The 19,446-nt window shown below is 39.2% G+C and overlaps 1 protein-coding gene across 3 annotated transcripts; it reads left to right on the top strand.

Moving 5' to 3' along the window:
* Nucleotides 1–675: 675 nt before the first annotated feature.
* PRLR (prolactin receptor) lies at nucleotides 676–18,497 on the top strand. 3 transcript variants are annotated; one of them, XM_086628862.1, is made up of 13 exons: nucleotides 679–748; nucleotides 1,741–1,873; nucleotides 3,975–4,144; nucleotides 4,954–5,120; nucleotides 6,474–6,476; nucleotides 6,697–6,838; nucleotides 8,300–8,432; nucleotides 9,640–9,809; nucleotides 11,058–11,227; nucleotides 14,796–14,940; nucleotides 15,758–15,857; nucleotides 16,806–16,875; nucleotides 17,472–18,497. In XM_086628862.1, exons 1-13 carry the CDS (start codon nucleotides 679–681, stop codon nucleotides 18,495–18,497), a joined length of 2,499 nt encoding a protein of 832 aa, XP_086484988.1. The 3 variants fall into 3 exon arrangements, with proteins under 3 accessions (XP_086484987.1, XP_086484988.1, XP_086484989.1); XM_086628861.1 differs by lacking the exon at nucleotides 6,474–6,476 and having other exon boundaries at nucleotides 676–748; XM_086628863.1 differs by lacking the exon at nucleotides 6,474–6,476 and having other exon boundaries at nucleotides 8,303–8,432.
* The last annotated feature ends 949 nt before the right edge of the window (nucleotides 18,498–19,446 follow it).

The raw sequence follows: 19,446 nt of genomic DNA, 5'->3' as shown, positions 1-19,446 counted from the left end.
CCTTGGTTTCTTTTCTCGATCCTGGCATTTCCACTTTACTGCAAAATGAAAGGCAGTAAAGCCAATGAGTTGAACGCACAGAAAGAGTAGCGTTCTTCAGCTCAGGTGATCCTGAATTCGACACTGCCACTCCCAAATATTCAGAAATTATTAGATTGGCTCAAAAATAATAAAGTTCTAAATGAATTTTGGCTATTTTCTATTTGCCTTCTGTTTTCAGGAATTTCAGAGTTTAAATCTGTTGAGCTCTTCTTTGTATCAACAGGGATAAAAGTGAATGTTTTGTTCCTAAAAGGCTGATTTCCCAGGTAAATTAATGAGTCTAAAAGTTAGAGCTTTAAGAAAAGCACCCAGGATCCCAAGATGCCAAATAAATATGCAAGATTTGTTAATGCCATTTAATTGTAATCCTAGCACTGCTAACTAAGGTTTGAAGACCTTCAGGAGGACATGCTTACTACTCTGTGATTCAGGTTTTCGATTTCTGAAGTGGAACTGTAGGTGTTGCCACACCTTTTTGAGAAATAACAAGAATCAATCGGCTGCAATTCAAAAAGGACTTTGATCAAGCCAAGTGATATGTATTACATGTTAAGCATTGTTATTGACTGTTGCATGATGGTGTATTTTTCAGTGAGCTTTTGATCTGATGTTTCCTCCTGAGGAGAAGCAGACATGATGAAGCAGAAATTGACATCATCAGTTCAAATTATTTTGCTACTTACTCTGACTGCAGTGGGTCTGACTGGTAAGTTCACCACTTCCTGAAACATGTGTTTTTCCATAAAACACTTTCTTTAGAAAAGTCTGAGGCTTTGCCCAATCTATCCTGACCACCACTGGAGCCTGTATATATCTAAATTATTTTATTCTAAAATTTTGTATGAAGATTTTGAAAATGGCTTCAGTTCTCTTTTCTTTTTGTAATATTAACTGAATAATTATGAGGTGGTGATGATGAAGGGCACTCCATCCCTACTCTCACTCCATACTTGCCACCTTCTTGGGAATCAGGATCATATGAATAGTAGCATTAGATAATTATAGGGAACTTTAATGAAATAAATGTAAGCTTATGTTGAAAAGCCACATGCTTTTCATGTCAAGATGTGTGTAAATTTATGGTCTATGTTCATGATAGAAGTTAATGACAAGTAGTCTCAACAGAAATATTCTTAAATGTATTGGGATTATTAGGGAATATTCAAATAATTAATGAATACATTCAGGTTGCCAATACACAAAATACTTCATTCAGCCTATTGATTCCTTCTTTTTTTACTTGTCTTACCTATAATTTACCCCACGTATGTGCAAATAGTGAAATTTTGGTTGTATTGCAAAGTTAAAGGTGAAATTTAATTTTAAGATGACCTGAAGATAAAAATGTTGGATATTTTAGGAAAAACCAAAAGGTCATACATTTACTTCCAAGCTTTTTAATTTAATTTGGAGATAACTGTACACTTTTAAAGTTTAGGTAAAAACAAAATTTTCATTTGAAAAAGAGAAGTAAAATAATACTACTAGCATTTCAGAAGTTTGAGGTAAAATATATTTATTTTGTGAAAGTTTTGACCTTTTTTTCCAGGCAGATTTGTTTGCCAAATTCAGTCCAAAGTTTCAAATAATTTTACTGTCCTCAAAAAATCACTCCTTGCTGCATTTATCGTTCAACAATAACAACAAAAAACATTGTCCAACTCTAATATAACTAGCTGTATTTCTACACTTCCCCAGGTCAATCATACCCTGGAAAACCTAAAATAATAAGATGTCGTTCTCTAGAAAAGGAAACCTTTTCTTGTTGGTGGAAACCTGGTGCAGATGGAGGAATTCCTACCAATTACACCTTGTTCTACAGCAAGGACAGGTAACAAGCAGTGCATACGTATTCTGTAAGTGATCAAGTGATGATTGTGACAGAATGAGGGAATTATAACATTAATTTATAAAGGTGTTTTTATGAATCCATGTTAAACCTCAGATAGCCAGCAAGCAAGGGTTTTCCCTTGTTGGAAGAAAACATGACCACTACCAGTGCCAAACTTTCAGCCTGTCCCTACTGAAACTCATCTGACCTAAATTCCCACTGGTCTACAGACACACTGGGAAAGGTGTGGTTTGTCTGTCTCACCAGGAGGCACATAGCTTTTGGCTGAATGGTGTGCTTCTCTGAGGAGAGGAGCATCGAGGCACCACAGGGCCATGGAGGCTTCCCTGGGGTAGCAGGGCAAGGTCTCCATCCAAGGCTCATCCCACCACCCCAGCCAGGGAGCACAGCAGGCTGGGGGCAACCCAGCCCTGGGCATCGGGCACCTCCGTGGGGACAGGGACAGGCTAAGACTGGGCTGCACCAGGACGTCAGCCCACAGCCTGGGCTGGCTTGGGGGGACCATGGCTGGCAAGGGAGGGCTGAAACAGGGACCTGGGAGGCATGGTGGGGAGGCCCTGGGGAGGCAGGGCAGGGGCGGTGAGGGCTGGCGGGACCCTCGGGGCCCTGTGAGGAGCTCCTCCATTGCTGGGCACAGCCTTCTCTCCCATCTGGAGAAAATCTATAGAGACTCTTTGATTCTCCTTCTGGATTTGTAGCCAACCTCACGGTTCCCAAAACGGAGTAAAATCAGATGTGGGTTTTGCTACTCAAAAGTTAACTGTTGCGGTGAAGTCTGCCACTCTCTCATCCTGTCTAAGAATAAAATGTGTATATGTTTAGCAACTTTGCTTAACCTGTGCTTCTTTGTGTAACTGCCATTTCTTCCTGAAAACAAGAGGTCTCAGAACAGGGCCAAGTAAGCAGAGAGTGTCAGAGATTAAACTTCATTGAATAAATCTGCAAGATTCAGAGTAGATAAGGTAAAACCTCAGTCTTCCCTGCGTCAATTAAATAAACTCCATATCATTTGGTATTAATTGATCAGGAAAGATGTAGCCTTTAATGAAGTTACCACACTCAAGAATGATCTGAGAGCTTTTATTTTATGAAAGTCCAGATGTTTCAATCTCAACCAAAATAGAAACTTTAATGAACATTTTAAATCATACCTATCACAGCCTGCTTTGGAATGGATAGGAGTGCTTCTCCATTTCATTAAAACTCTGAACACCTGGCACTGACAAGCACCCCAGGTCTGGGCCATGGCTGCCTTCCTTAGCTCATTGTCTCTCAGATACAGTCCTTTTACTCCCATTGTTTTTTTGTGAACCGCAACAAAACTGCCTGCAAACTAAGAGACCCCATTGTTAGCGGCGCATAACAGTGAGACTAAAGTGCATCCCTGAAACATCTCAGCTGGTGCTTTGGGTTTGTGCAGTTCTTCACACCTAGGATAGGCTCTGAGTACATCACCCAGCTCAGCTTTAATTGAGTACAAAACAATCCCTCTCTTAAACAAGCCGAAGACTCGTATAAAGGTGATTAGGTAAGAGACCATCAATTAATCAAATATTTTTTGTTGAGACAGTTGTGATGATGATCATGTTAAAAAGCAGATAAATTAACATCTAGCTAAAAACAAAACAATCAATAAAACACTCCTCTACCATAGGGCCCATCAGGTTACTTTCCAGGGCATAAGGGACCATATTGAATGTGAAATACGTAAAGAAGATATTTTGCAACTTTTCAGTCAAAGTGAATGTATTTAATTTGCCTTTAAACGTGCTTTTAAATTTTTTTTTAAATTGTCTTGTGCTGCTCTAGAAATTTCTCTTTCCATTCTTTTGTTGACATATTCCTATGTATAAAAAGGAGGATAAAAGCATTCATCCTGAATAACTACAGTAAAAATAGCAATGAAGCATTTATGGTAATAGCATTTGGCACTCACCAAAATGTTTTCCAGAGGTGGAATTATATATAGGTTTAAAGTTAAACATTTCAAATTTCTTTGCTAAACTTAGGCCACTATTAGAATATTATCTGCTTTGCTTCATTTCCTAAACTTTTAACTTTTTAAAACATTTTATTTCAGTGAGAAAAACATCTATGAATGTCCAGACTACCGAACATCAGGTCCCAATTCCTGCTACTTTGATAAAAACCACACGAATCCCTCGACAACATATAATATCACTGTAACGGCAACGAATGAGATTGGAAGTAACAGCTCAGATCCTCAGTATGTGGATGTGACCTCCATAGGTAAAAAGAGAAGAATGAAATGGAAAATAAACTAGTTGCAGATGTATGTGGTTTTTAATCCCAGAACAAGTCGTGGTGAAAATGTCTTTCCTCATGATGCAAAACTTGCTATGGAGGAGTGTTTATCTACAGATGATCTAAAATATGCATCTTTAATTTATGTGAAAACTGAATTTTACTTATAAATTAACTGCATATTTTATTATCATTTTAACTTTGGCGGAAAAATTGGCTCCAGTTTCTAGTTATCTCCAGTATTTCAATTAGACTCAATCACAGTTTTGTAGGTTCCTAGCACTACAGGTTATAAAACTTTAAAATTAGGTTAAGCTACCTAAATTTTCTAAAAGTAAACATCTTTCTGGCTGCTGGCATTGCAGTCTGGAGAGGGTAAAAATAACTGCCTAAGCACTCTGTGGGCTTTTTGTAGTATTTCATATTCTTAACTCCAGTCTGCTTTCCGCATACATACACATAGTCTGCACTTTGTAATGATAAATGTACTTAGGCTTTTTAGCTATGAAATATCTGATATTTTAATTTTGCAAGAGTGACCTAATGAAATTATGATTTGTATTTCCTTAGCCTGACAAATTCAGAGGAAAGTCTAAATTTGCTCATACTATTGTAAATCAGTAGCCAGTTAAAGAATACTAGGGAGAAAGGAAAAAAAAAGGCTATTGTACTATATTCCCTTACAGAAGTGCTGAATGACCTGAAATTAAGGTGATGAAATACACAAACTGTAAAGGAGGTGCCTTTCCTGAGATAAAATTAAATTATTAACGGCAAACTTTTCATTTATACAGTTCAGCCAGATGCTCCTGTGAACCTCTCTCTAGAAAAAAAAACATCTGCTAGCATAATGTACCTTTTGGCAAAATGGTCTCCCCCTCCGTTAGCTGATGTCAGCTCTAATTCACATATATATCACTATGAGCTACGACTAAAACCTGAGGAAAAGGAAGAGTGGGAGGTAATGGAAAAATATATTTATTGTATAAATGCTCTTTTCAGTGAGTTCTCTTGTCTGAATTTAACTGGTATTATAAAAATTTTAGTTTCTGTAAGGATAGATAAATTCATGTAACTAAATCTGATTAGAGATGGTGAGATTCAAGGTGTTCATATAATTGTCCTAATTTAATATCCTAAAAAAAAAAAAACTGTTTAGTCTCTTGATATAATATTTAATTGTAATTTTTGTCAATGTGTCTGTTCCCAAGTGTCGCAGTAAGAAACTGCTCAGTTCATATAGTTATAACCAAATCAGGATCAAGGCAGTTTATTGATTCATTAAGATATAATTAACAAGCAATCAGTTAACTATGCCGTCAATGTCAGTATCAGCAACACAACAGATAAATCACAATACTGGGTACTTAAAAATTATAACAGACACCTACAAATTTATAAATACACTTCTGTAACTAGTCTCAGATACATACTATACACAGAGAATCCTCTTTCCCAGGAAGGGTAGGTTACAAGCACACCTCACCCTCCTGGCAGTACAAACTCCCCTATTTACACCTGCTTCTGCAGGGCACACAGATGCTTTGGCTCGATGTGTAACCGTGTCCCTTCTTACAGCCTACTAAGACACACATCAGTGAGAAAGAACCCACATGGCCACATGTGCACAGCCAGGTGTGGGTTCCTGCCTGCTGCAGCCCATGCTGTCTGGAGTGCAGCTACTCACAGCATCGGAGAGGGAGGCTGCTCTGTCTGGCCCAGGCAGCGGTCAGGATGACAGCAGAGCAGCTTCTGACAGCATCAAACTGAATCTCAGCTACTGCTGAAGTTTCCAGTCTCCCCCCTCTATTACCAGTTTTCATGCTTCTTTAATACTGCTTTCCAAGCTGACTCTTTTTGTTCCAGAAGTCTCTCTGTTATTTCCTAATTACTATTTAATTGGGCTGAGAGTCGTCATCATCATTCTCTTCAACATGACCAGCTGAGGGTGGCCCCCCTCTCAGACAGTCTGGGGCGTCCTACTCACACACACTATTTCCATTGATATTCCCAGCTGTCACCATTTTGCTAAGACTGGGCCACAGTACTCCCACAGCTGAGATACCAGGATAAAATATTGCTCTTAAAATCATAGTCAGATGGCCTCAGTGCTACCTAAATTGTTGAGATGCATTAATGATGAGAAAGCTATGTGTCTTGAAAGACTTCTGAAGAGAGATTCAGAGGGCCTGAGGTACTTGATAATAAACACTATAACTAGCCACTAAGCAGCGTTACACAGAGGGTTTATCTTTGAGTTGGGCTACCTATAGTGTTCCTTGCATTGTGGGTCTGATGCAGTACTAATATATAGGAAGTCTACAAAAATATGTTCTCAAGCATCAGAATCTCAGTGTGACTGAAGAGAATTTTTCTGTTAAGTCACTACCTTTGCTTCTTTGTCATTCACATATTATAAAATACTCAACTGAAACCCTTGCCTTTCAGAATTCAATGACACAACACTAGTTCTTTATGGTTTATTTGTTAAAATGTTCCAATTCTTTATTATTTTTCCAGTCCATTTTCTTTTCCAGACAATAGCTGTTGGAGTGCAGACACAGTACAAAGTGATTAGGTTACAAGCTGGGATGAGGTATGTTGTTCAGGTCCGTTGCACGTTAGGCTTTGGAGAATGGAGCGAGTGGAGCTCCGAAAGACACATTCAGATCCCCAACGGTGAGTAGAGACTGCTGTTCTGTTAATTGTTTTTAAACTCTAGCCACTTCAGTGTTGTGAAAGGTGCCTAAATGGCACCCAGTTCCTCACACAGGTACTTCACAGTGCTGGAGGAACTGCTTAGTGCCTACTGTACTCTGTGTAGCTGCGTACTTAGTTTTGTTGATCCACTCAGGATCTTCTGCTGAAACTGGCTATGACAGATGGGCTGGGATTTACTAGGAAGTCATTTCTGATACAGATGTGCCTAAATAATGTATTGTTCCTGTCCCTCTATTTAAAAATCACGTTGATTTCATCTGTAGCTATAGATACCAGGTAATGGTACTTGTGTAAGAATCATTAATTTGTTTATTGGTAACGGTAGTGAAAGCACTGCCATGTCTAACAGACCATAACAATTGCAGCTACTATCACATGGAAATAATTATCTGTGTTTCGTTGGGTTTGAGCAGACACATTAAAATGCATGACATCATATCTCGTTGCCAGACACTTTAGCAAGGTTGTCTCAAATCTTCTTCTGTCACTAATTGTATTATTCATTAATTGACATGGAGACAGCTGAGGTACTGTTAATAGAAAAATATTTTTTAAATGTCCCATTTTCAGATCAGCCTTAGGCAATTCGAAATTTGGAAAATCAATGTCCCCACTCTAAGCAGTAGAAAAAATATATTATTGATGTAATAGGACCATATTTTGCCACAAATACATAACTGCAAAAGTTCTGATCACATCAGGGTTTTGACTAGCATCATCCTATTCAAAAATTTAAGCATTTTCTTCTGCCCTACTCTTAAGTGCTTTGCTTGAGTCTATAAAAACATCATCAAGAATCCAAATAATTATAAATTGCTTGCAGCAAGCAGGCAAGTAGCCTGAGTACTGAGGATGACATCACTTTACAAGGAAATATGAGAGCTGCTTCTTTGTATCTTTAGAGTCAGCTCAGCGTAGGTACTTCAGAAGTGAATTACTGGCAAGGACGTATACAAATAGGAAAACTTACATTATTCATTTTTTTCCTGTAAAAGCCAAAACAAATGACAGCATATTTTTTAAACAATCAGGAGCATCTTAAAACACATTTTTTGAAGAAAAAATGGTTTATGTAGAAAATAGATTAGATAGCAGAGTGTATTTTAAATCATTTTCTAGAACCTGCTATGACACTATTTGAGCACCCCTTGTCAAATTTGGGACAGAGAAGAGCCACAGCCAGGGAACGAAAACATAATTCCTCAGCATAGCTGCAGTGGGAAGGGATTTTGAACCCAGATCAAAGTAGCAGGCGGATGTCCTAACCACTGAACCATCCTTCCTTTCCTATGCTAATATGAAGCAAAACTTTTTCTTTCCTTGTGGAAAAAAACAGTATTTTCCTGTGCTCTGCTTGATTTGATTACTGTAATCATCAGTAATTGATGATTACATTTACTGTTTCTTTATCTGTTACAGGAGAGTCACCTCCTGAAAAGCCTACAATAATAAAATGCCGTTCTCCAGAAAAGGAAACGTTTACTTGTTGGTGGAAACCTGGTTCAGATGGAGGACACCCTACTAACTACACTTTGCTTTACAGCAAAGAAGGGTAATAAACTCTGTATAGTTATTCAGTATTTTCTTGGAAGGACCTGGAAAATCAATCCTGATTGGTTTTGCATTAGCAGATGTTTTCCATAGCACATGGTTTTGTCCAAGTGGCATATTCTGGAATAACACTACCAGCAACATATTTAAGGTTGAAACAGGATCTCTTCATAATGTCAGTTTTTTCAAATATCTGTGAATTCTTCTGCCTTGAAAGTTGCCATGGCACAGCAACTGCATAATAGTGCGCAACACAAATGCACAGTCCTGTAGCTCTTCAGCCATGCAGCCCCAGAAATAAAGCTTTCTAAAATGACCAGATATTAAAATTTTTGTCTTCTTAAATTCTTATTTTGCACGAATATTCATAGGCCATGAATATCTCCTGGCTTCTGCAGTAATCTCGGTCCTGGAAGTTAGATCAAGTGCTAAACATTCATTTTAAAGGATAGTCAATATTTTGTTTGGGTCCTGTGAACTATTTTTGGTTCACCCAGCACTGCTCAGCTTTGTACCCATCTAAGTGGATGCTAAACTTGTCAGCTGAGAGCCAAGTCTGAGTGGAAAAATATAGATACTGGTCCAGCCAGCCAGGGCAGAGTGTGAGGTCCACATCCACAACTTTCTCTGTTGTTATTGTGCATCTCAGAGGACACTGGAAACAAGTACTACATACTCAACTTTCTATCCTATCCCTACTCCCTTTGGTTGGGAATGGATTTGGAAGACAGGTACAAAGTAGATTTTTTTGAGAAACAGGTGATGAAAGACCAAAATAGATTCTGAAAGCATCTTAATGTAATATGCAGAACTCATAGAAGTGTGAAATGAGCATTGGGAATACTCGGGTTTTAGTAGATGGGTTAGAAGTCTTCAGCAATCGTTTCTGCTGGCTTTCTGGAACCTGTAAAGGCCTATGCAGTGGACAACGGCTTTCAGCAAGGTAAGAGCTGCACTCTACTAGCCCACTGCTGCATCTACAACAGCCTAAATTGTTCAGGCTTTGTAGTCTGTATTTCAGGGGGAAAATGCTTACTACAGTCTCTGGAATCATTCAGTGACTCTTTAGTCTGGAAGCAGTTTTCTGATTTTCTTCATATTGCCACGCATGGAAAATCTGATCTAGCCTTAGTAATGCTGAACTACTAGTACTCCAAGTCAGGTGTTTTTGTCTGTGTAACCTAATCACTGGGATTCTTTCATTTCAGAGAAGAACAAGTTTACGAATGTCCAGATTACAAAACTGCAGGTCCCAACTCATGCTACTTCGATAAAAAGCACACCTCTTTCTGGACCATATACAATATTACTGTGAAGGCAACTAATGAAATGGGAAGTAATGTCTCTGATCCTCATTATGTGGATGTGACTTACATAGGTAAGAGATAAAAAGTATTTTTTGTGGAACCAAATAATCCAAAATTATGGAGTTTGACACAATAATTTTCATATATAGTATTATTTGCACGTTAAAAACTTGTAAGAACAAATAAGATCTTGTCTGTGTAATAAGAAATCAATATTCATCCCTTTACCATTTTATTTTCAAAGGAAGCCTAAAAATGCAAAAAGCTTTAACACTGCATTCAGATAACCATTTATTGGTTTTCCATATTCCTTTCAGTCAAGCCCTAAGAAACATCATCCAGCTAAAATCTTTTTCCACTCTACCACAAACTGAAATAAATTTGATCATTTAACTAATAATACTTAAATTTGATTACCTAAAAGTAGTTTCCAGACCCAAGAGAAGCTGAAATAGTGCTTTTTATAGCAGCGTACTGATAATCTCTTTTCTCAGACTTTTTCCACAGAGTGACTGTGGACAAGTATTTAGGTTTTTTTCTAAGGGAATGGAACGTTATCACTGATAACCATTTTGTTATCAAGGATCTGTCTGCCAGGAGTCTGGCAATTGGAAGAGGGCTGCTGGAGAAAAGGCTTTACATTTTACCTCCATGCCCTGATTACTTATTTGATGAAGCTACACATCAAACAGTGGTAAAAAACAAGCACGATATGCAGAAGCTCTACCTCTGAACTCAAGAAGCTGAAAGTCTGACTGTAGCAGAAACCTGTGTTCCATTTTGGTTTATTTTTGAGATATAAACAGGGCTTTAATATTACTCGTTTCTTTTATTCTTAAATATCCTTATTTATGCATGTATGGAATATGCTGTTGTGATTTCTGAATGTAAAAGATGGGGAGTGGGGGCAAGTTTCATCAGCTACATCTGTGTTTTCAGCATTCCTAAATATATATGCCAACTTTGATAAGATTATGCTAAAATGCAACTTTCCTAACACAGTATTAAAGATGTTAACTTTGAAACATAGTTGTGAAGAAAAGCAACAGTAAATGGTAATGTAAGAAAAAATTATTTCTGATAACAAATGATCAAGGCAAATCTCAACATGAACTCAACATATTTACCGTTCTTCAGTTTTTTCTTCAAATTCATAAATCCATGCTTACTTTATTAGGAAACTCTTCATCCCTGTATTCCAGCACCAGTTCTAAATTACTAGACACAAGGGAGGTGGCATCTCACCACTTCATATTTCTTCCTAAGATGCAAGCAAAAAATCATTTAGACCCTTATTGTCAGTTCTTTTATTTTAACAGTACAGCCAGATCCTCCTGTGAATGTAACTCTGGAATTAAAAAAGCCAATGAATAGAAAACCGTATCTGGTCTTGACATGGTCTCCACCTCCTCTGGCTGATGTCAGATCTGGGTGGCTTACCCTTGAATATGAGTTGCGACTAAAGCCTGAAGAAGGAGAGGAATGGGAGGTAAGGATGTTGCAAGTTTTTGCTAGATTATGTTTTCTGATCAATTTTGTCAGCCAGGTCCCATGCCTGAATGTAATGAAGGAGGCACACTGAATAGTTCACCATTTTTCAAAAGTGCTTGTGTGATCTAAAATTTCCTACTGAGAATACTGGTATCTCAGATGCTGTTGTGTGATAGCACAATATAGGTTATAATAATATAACAATATAGGTTATAATAATAACAATAGGTTATAAAGTACTTATTCTTCATTGTGGCCATTATACATTAATAATATTGGCATCACCGTTTAAATTGTTCTTTCTCATTTCTCATGAGACTGATAAGCTATTCTTTAAACAACTGGGGGAAGTCTTGCGCTCACTAGCCCTTGTCCTTATGGGTGACTTTAACCTACCTGATGTCTGTTGGAAGTATAACACGGCAGTCAGGAAACAGTCTAGGCGGTTCCTGCAGAGTGTGGAGAACAACTTCCTATCACAACTGGTCAGTGAACCGACTAGAGAAGGTGCTCCCCTAGACCTGCTGTTTGTGAACAGAGAAGGTCTTGTGGGAGATGTGAAGGTTGGAGGACGCCTGGGGCATAGTGACCACGAGATAATAGAATTCTCAATTCTAGACGAAGTTAGGAGGGGGAGCACTAAAACGGCCAAGCTGGACTCTGGGAGAGCTGACTTTGGGCTGTTTAGAAGTCTGATTAACAAAGTCCAATGGGAGACAGCTCTCAAGGGTAAGGGGGCGCAGGAGGGATGGTTACTATTCAAAAAGGAAATTCTGGAGGCACAGGAGCGAGCTGTCCCTGTGTGCCGGAAGTCGAGCCGCCGGGGTAGAAAACCAGCTTGGATGACAAAGGAGATTTGGGAACATCTCAAAAGAAAAAGGGATGTCTATAAGTCTTGGAAGAATGGGCAGGCATCCAGGAATCAATACAGGGAGGAAGTTAGGACATGTAGGGAGATAATCAGGGGGGCAAAAGCCCAAGTGGAACTTAGACTAGCCTGCTCCGTAAGGGACAACAAAAAGCCTTTCTATAAATATATTAATAACAAAAGGAGGGCTAAAGATCACCTCCAGCCCCTACTGGACTCAGGGGGTACGTTAGTCACTAGGGATGAGGACAAGGCTGAGGTCCTTAATGCCTTCTTTGCCTCAGTCTTTAATAATAAGGTCAGCAGTTCCCAGGTGAGCTGGCCTTCGGTGTCTGAGTGCGGGGAGGGAGAGCAAATTGAAGCTCCTGTGATCCAAGAGGAACGGGTCAAGGATCTGCTCCTTCGGCTGGATGCCCACAAGTCTATGGGGCCTGATGGTATCCACCCGAGAGTCCTGAGAGAGCTGGCGGATGTCATTGCCAAACCCCTGTCCATTATCTTTGGGCAGTCTTGGCTCACTGGGGAAGTTCCGCTGGACTGGAGGCTGGCGGATGTTACCCCCATTTACAAAAAAGGGCGGAAGGAGGATCCGGGGAACTACAGGCCTGTCAGTTTGACCTCGGTGACGGGCAAAGTCATGGAACAGGTTATCTTGAGTGCTATTAATGAGCACATACAGGTTAACCGGGTGATCAGGCCCAGTCAACATGGGTTTGTGAAAGGCAGGTCTTGCCAATCAAACCTGATCACCTTCTATGACAGGGTGACCCGCCTGGTTGATGAGGGAAGGGCTGTGGATGTAGTTTTCCTTGACCTCAGAAAAGCCTTTGATACAGTCTCTCATAGTGTTCTAGTTGCCAAACTGATAACTGCTGGCCTGGATAGGCACACCCTCCTTTGGGTTAAAAACTGGCTGGATGGCTGGGCCTAAAGAGTGGTGGTAAATGGGACTAAATCCGGCTGGAGGCCGGTCACCAGTGGGGTTCCCCAGGGCTCAGTGCTGGGCCCAGTTCTGTTTAACATCTTTATCAATGACCTGGATGAGGGGATTGAATGTACCCTCAGTAAATTTGCGGACGACACCAAGCTGGGAGGCTGTGTCGATCTGCTCGAGGGTAGGGAGGCCCTTCAGAGGGATTTGAACAGACTGGATCGTTGGGCTGAGGCCAATGGCATGAGCTTTAATAAGGCCAAGTGCAGAGTCCTTCACTTGGGGTGTAAAAACCCCAAGCATCGCTATAGGCTTGGGGAAGAGTGGCTGGAGAGCTGCCTGGCAGAGAAGGACCTGGGGGTGTTGGTTGACTACCGGCTTGATATGAGCCAGCAGTGTGCCCAGGTGGCCAAAAAGGCCAATGGGATACTGGCGTGTATCAAGAATAGTGTAACCAGCAGGAGCAGGGAAGTGATCCTGCCCCTGTACTGGGCACTGGTGAGGCCGCACCTGGAATATTGTGTCCAGTTTTGGGCCCCTTGCTTTAAGACAGATATTGAGCTCCTGGAGCGAGTCCAAAGAAGGGTGACTAAACTGGTCAAGGGGCTGGAAAATAAAACTTATGAGGAGCGGCTGAGGGAGTTGGGGCTGTTTAGCCTGGAGAAGAGGAGGCTGAGGGGAGACCTGATTACAGCCTATAAATACTTGAGAAGGGATGGTGGGGAGGTGGGGGAAGGGCTCTTTACATTAGTGATGGGCGATAGAACAAGAGGAAATGGGCATAAGCTTAGTCAGGGGAGATTCAGGTTGGATGTTAGGAAGTATTTCTTCTCTGAAAGGGTTGTCAGCCACTGGAATAGGCTGCCCAGGGAGGTGGTTGAGTCCCCATCCCTGGATGTGTTTAAGAATAGGGTGGATGATCTACTTGAGGATATGGTTTAATGGGGATTAGGGATGGTTGGACTCGATGATCTCTAAGGTCTTTTCCAACCTAGAAATCTATGAATCTATGAATCTATGAATCTATGAATCATTTAGTCAAGTTTCTTTTGTGATGATTTGTTCCTAAGCACAAGCTCTTCTAAGGTAACAGAAAGCTCAGTGACATTATGTAAAATCATTTAAATTTGTACAAGTAGCCATTAGGTGACAGTTGTCATGGGCACAACATAATAATTGTCTATAGCCAAGATCTGTAACTCACACAACTGGGTGGTAAATTAAAGTCTCCAGCTATTGATATTTGGCTGCATTCCCTCCTTGTCTGCTGCAATACTTCCCAGCCATCTCTGTATCTTCTCCTTCCTTCCTCCTGCCACTGCACTTCCCAGCCCCCCGGCTGTTGCAAGATTCACTTTTTTTTATCAGCCTGTGCAGTTCCACCAGCTCCACATTCCTTCTTTTCTCACTGCGTTTTCTTCCCTCATCTCTGTTTCTTGCCTCCTTCTCCTCCTCTCACCATTGTAGTTTCCACCATTACCACAGTTCCTCCATATTTGCCATATGCTCATGATGTGTTTTGGTAGTATTTTAATTTACACAGTATACTAGAGCCAGATCTCATTCCCACTGAATTATGTTAGAAAGCTGAGCTATAGAAATAAAATAAATGTACCGTTATTCCATGACTGCATGACAATCATTAGGAAACTATCCAGATGCATTCTATATTCCCAACTTGGTTATCAAGACTTAAACCTAGCTGTGATTTTCATAGAAAAATGACTCAATTTTACATGCATTTTATGATTTTTATTTAATTTCCAGACTATTTTTGTTGGACAGCAAACACAATATAAAATGTTTAGTTTAAATCCTGGAAAGAAGTACATTGTACAGATCCACTGCAAACCAGACCACCATGGATCATGGAGTGAATGGAGCTCAGAAAAGTATATTCAGATCCCTACTGGTGAGTGGCCAGGCATCCCTGCAGTAATTTTTATTACATGGAAGTTCACGTAATACTTTTGTTAGCTGTTTGTGACACCCGTGCAGATTGACATCCCATGGTCTCCCGAGGACAGGTAAGAACATTATTCTAAGGTAACGGAATTCTCAGCATTCGTGCACCATATCCAGTTAGCTTTCCCCTTCATTACTTTTTGGAGTTAAGAAAGTGAATCCATTTCTTTAGTTATTTAAAACATGTCCTTTCTGTTCTTGCTTCATTTGTTCTCATGATGGTAGTTTTTAACTAAAAGAATACTGGTAACTGCATAAAACTGCTAAATAGACAACAAAGAGTGACTGCCTTCAGACAGCAACAGCTCTTCATTACACTTTATCTGGAATGAACTTGAAATAAACACCTCAATATAAAAAGTGTCATGTTACAATACAAATGCCCAAAAATATCTAGTTCTAGATCATATAACTCACCATTTAATTAATTGTATGATATGTATTTGATAATGAAATGACTTCATAACTGGATTTGAACTCAATTGCTATAACTGGCTGAGACGGAATTTCCCTCTTCATATATTTCTGTATCATTTTTCCAAGAGAGTTTATTTCCTGCACAGTGCCATTAATAAAAAGTATACTTATTATCAAATATTACAATGATTGTTAAGATCATCTATGCTAGTAAAGGCCTCTAGATTCAATGCCAAATTTGGCAGTTTAGACCAATTTTTAAAATAAAAGTAATTTGAGACTTTTTTTGCATGCTGACTATACATATGCCAGATATGTGTCCTTAAATTATTCTGTTTATTTCCTAGACTTTAGAGTAAAAGATATGGTTGTGTGGATCATCGTTGGTGTTTTGTCATCTGTTATATGTTTAATCATGAGCTGGACAATGGTTTTGAAAGGCTACAGGTAAGTCACAAATTTCACAATCACATGGATTTAAAAATCTCAGCAAACTTTTCAAAAATAAACCTCTAACATTTGATCCAATTTCCTACAGGTTTTGCTTCTCTTATAAACTATAAGTTACAGGTATTCGACTTTAAATTCACAACTGATAAAGAGGTATTTCTGTTCTTTAGGAAAACCAGGCTAAATTCTCAGTTGGTAAACACACATGTCTATTATATCTGACCATCTTGGTTAGCCATGTAAGTATTCGGCAAACATTGTTTGGAGTATCACTGCTCCTGTAGAAGACATAACTTTTGGTTTTGCCCTGATTTCCTAAAGAAGAGGTTTAAATGAGGTTGTCTTTCTGCCCACCTGTCTGTCAATTCCCCACTTAATTTATTAGAACACTGGCTAACTTCAATCAAATCTGAAAGAGAAAGGCCTTGCAAAGATTATCGCTTCTGTACAAGTCTTGCAAAAAGTACTGGCTGAGTAGGAGAAAGACAGAAACTGTTGATGGAAAAGCCATCAGAAGTCATATATCATAAATCCTGTTTAGTAGTAGTCAGCTGACAGTTACGTATGTACATACAGGCCCACTAGTGCTTCTGAACTAGTGCCCCACATAGCTGTTTCATGGCCAGTGATGAAGTTATGAGGATATTAGAGTACTGGAGGTTAAGGGGCAAAGGACAATAAAAGGACATTAGTAGTGTTACTTTTCCAGTTGAACAACTTTTGTACTGTTCTCTGTCTTATAAATACATCTAAGGGTAACTTATGAACTGTAACTGGATTTGTAAATTACCTGGCCTGAGAGACAAACAGGAAACAGGTCCAACAGAGAGGTACCAGATATGGGAGAATTAGTTAAAATGTCAGTCACATTCCAAGGAAACGGGAGAACAAATAGAGAGATAGGGCCCATACTGATACCTTGTGTGTTTGTTCTGTTTTTTTCAGAATGATAGCCTTTATCCTACCACCAGTTCCGGGACCAAAGATAAAAGGCATAGATACACATCTGTTAGAGGTGAGTACCACTGATAATAACAAAAGAATTCACCATTAATCACTTTTCCAAATTATGTACTAGCAAACACAATTACCATAGTAAAGGATAAACCAGCTTCAATTAATTTAATGTTAAAAACAAGCAACGCTTCCAGGCAGAGTCTTGCCTTGCACTAGTAGCAGGATGGCATTTGAGAACAGGGTTTGTGACTGCAGCTGTTCCCTGGGACACCACAAGAGCCAATGCCTGTGTGGTCTTCCTAGTAGTTCTTATGGAAGTTGCTCTCCATAGTCTCTTGCCATGCTGAGAAGACAGGACATGGGTGCTCCATCATTCTCCTCCATTTCCGTCTTGTTAAACCCGTGAGACCCATACCTGCCAAAAGCTTTCTAGTCCTCCTATTTCAGAAACATGAATTCTGGGATTGCGTCTCCCCACTGAGGGAACACAAGTTCTTCCACTCTTTTCTGCAGCAGTAGAAATCCAGTTTAGGTCTAATAATATAACTATTAAAGTATTTGTATATTAAATACATAGATTGTTCACAATTGTTCTAGTCAGATAAACCCTAAAGTTAACAGTGAAAAAATATATCTTATTTATTATGCCCTTAGACAGGAAAATCTGAAGAATTATTGAGTGCTCTTGGTTGTCATGGTTTCCCTCCAACATCAGACTGTGAGGAACTACTAATAGAATATCTGGAGGTAGAGGACAGTGAGGACCAGCAACTCATGCCAAGCCATGACAATGGTCATCCCAGTAAAAATGCAAAAATGATATCCACGGAAACAGACAGTGACTCAGGCCGAGGGAGCTGTGACAGCCCTTCTCTGCTTTCTGAGAAGTGCAAGGAGTCCCGTGCCCTTCCATCAACACTTCAGACACAAGATATAAAAGACGTTCAAGAAAGTAAAGGAGGAAAAAGGATCTGGGAAACTCAGTGCATAGCCTCAGAACAGAAAATACTCCTTTTTAACACTGAGAGTACAAAATCGTCCACATGGCCTGCAGCTCAGTTACCTTATAATCAGCCTCCTATGTTTGCCTACCACAGTACTGCAGATGCACATATGATAACTCTGAGTACCACAAATGTGAACATTGCACCAGTTTTGGTGGGAAATGAAGAAAAGCATCAGTCACAATATCCTATCACTGAAACTGTCCACCACGACGTGGAAAAGCAAAGAGAGATGGAGAATTTGCATTCCAAAACTGACCAAACCCCAGTGCAGGTCAAACAAAACAGACCTAATGACAAGTCGCCTTTTTTGAATCCTGAACTAATGGATTATGTAGAAGTTCACAAAGTCAGACAAGATGAGGAGCCAGCAGTATTACTGAAACATAAAGAAAACAGTGGCAAGACCGAAAAATACACTGTTCCAGGAACCAGCAAAGAATATACCAAGGTTTCAACAGTTGTGGACCATAATATTCTGGTATTAATGCCAGATTCACGCATTCAGCACACCTCTGTGTCTCAAGAACCTGCAATGGAAACATCTCAGAACCTTCACCAGGGCCAAGCTGAGAAAAATATTAGCTACTGTCTGACAGTTCCAAGCGAATGCAAAAGAGAGACCAGTGGATCTGAGTACATGGATCCATCTTCTTTTATGCCCTCCTTTAAATAACTAGTAGTTAGTACAGTGCATACTTAGTAGTTATGTACAGTAAACCAAAACCACATAACAAATAGTTCCTTAAAAAAGCCTAGCCTCCTATGTGTATTATAAAGAGAATAAAACAAACTGTGGGTTGAGGTATTCTGAATTACAATCATGGAAGTAGATCTTGAAGCGTTGACACGTGTCTGACACAGGGAAATGAAGAAATGGATGTTATCTGCCATGATAAATACATTGTAAACTAATTATTCAGCTCTGCAGAGCTTCTATGAGTTGATTAAACTGAGGGAATACTGCAGATTCAACAATTATGAAAATTGTTACGAGTCAGTCAGTACACCATAGTGATCTGAGCAGTTCCTAAATCAGATAAATCGTTGCACAACAGCATTCTGATCTACAATGTATTTTTTCTGAATGCATTCTGACACTAGATTAAGTTTTCTTTATATTTTTTCTCAATCCTTAAGAAAAAAGGAGCTCATGTATGACAAATCACATATAAAAGAGAATATAGTCAACAAATTACAGTAAATCAGCATATCCTTCTAAATATATTTTTGCTTTGTTTCAATGTGATGGAAAACTTTGCATCCCGTTCATATCCTAGTCCAAACAAACCAAACATGAAAAAGATAGTGGGATAATATTTTATATACTGCCTTACTGTATATAATATACAATTCTACTTTAGTACAAGCCCATATGTTTAACAATGTATTTTTAAAGGCTATTTTTCTATTACCAAAAAAAGCAAAATAATGTATTTTTTAATTTCCCAATGCTATTTAGCTACTTAGGAACATTTTTGTTTCCTTCTGCTGAGACAGCGGTAACAAGTAAAGCTACCATTTCTATACAAAGCATAAAATTAAACTTTATACTAATTAAGAATATGAATTAATTAATTTTTAAACTATATTTATAATATATTGCAGATGTATTACTATTTGAA

Source organism: Tauraco erythrolophus, chromosome Z (assembly GCF_009769465.1).
Source record: "Tauraco erythrolophus isolate bTauEry1 chromosome Z, bTauEry1.pri, whole genome shotgun sequence".
Lineage (NCBI taxonomy): Eukaryota > Metazoa > Chordata > Aves > Musophagiformes > Musophagidae > Tauraco > Tauraco erythrolophus.
This window is presented reverse-complemented; position numbering and strand designations above follow the sequence as displayed.

Bases quoted from the DNA above. Each gene is read 5' to 3' on its own strand.
- PRLR (XM_086628861.1), top strand. From the start codon at position 676: ATGATGAAGCAGAAATTGACATCATCAGTTCAAATTATTTTGCTACTT. The intron at 14,941-15,757 runs GTGAGTGGCCAG...TTTATTTCCTAG, and splicing joins GTATATTCAGATCCCTACTG to ACTTTAGAGTAAAAGATATG. The intron at 15,858-16,805 runs GTAAGTCACAAA...TGTTTTTTTCAG, and splicing joins ATGGTTTTGAAAGGCTACAG to AATGATAGCCTTTATCCTAC.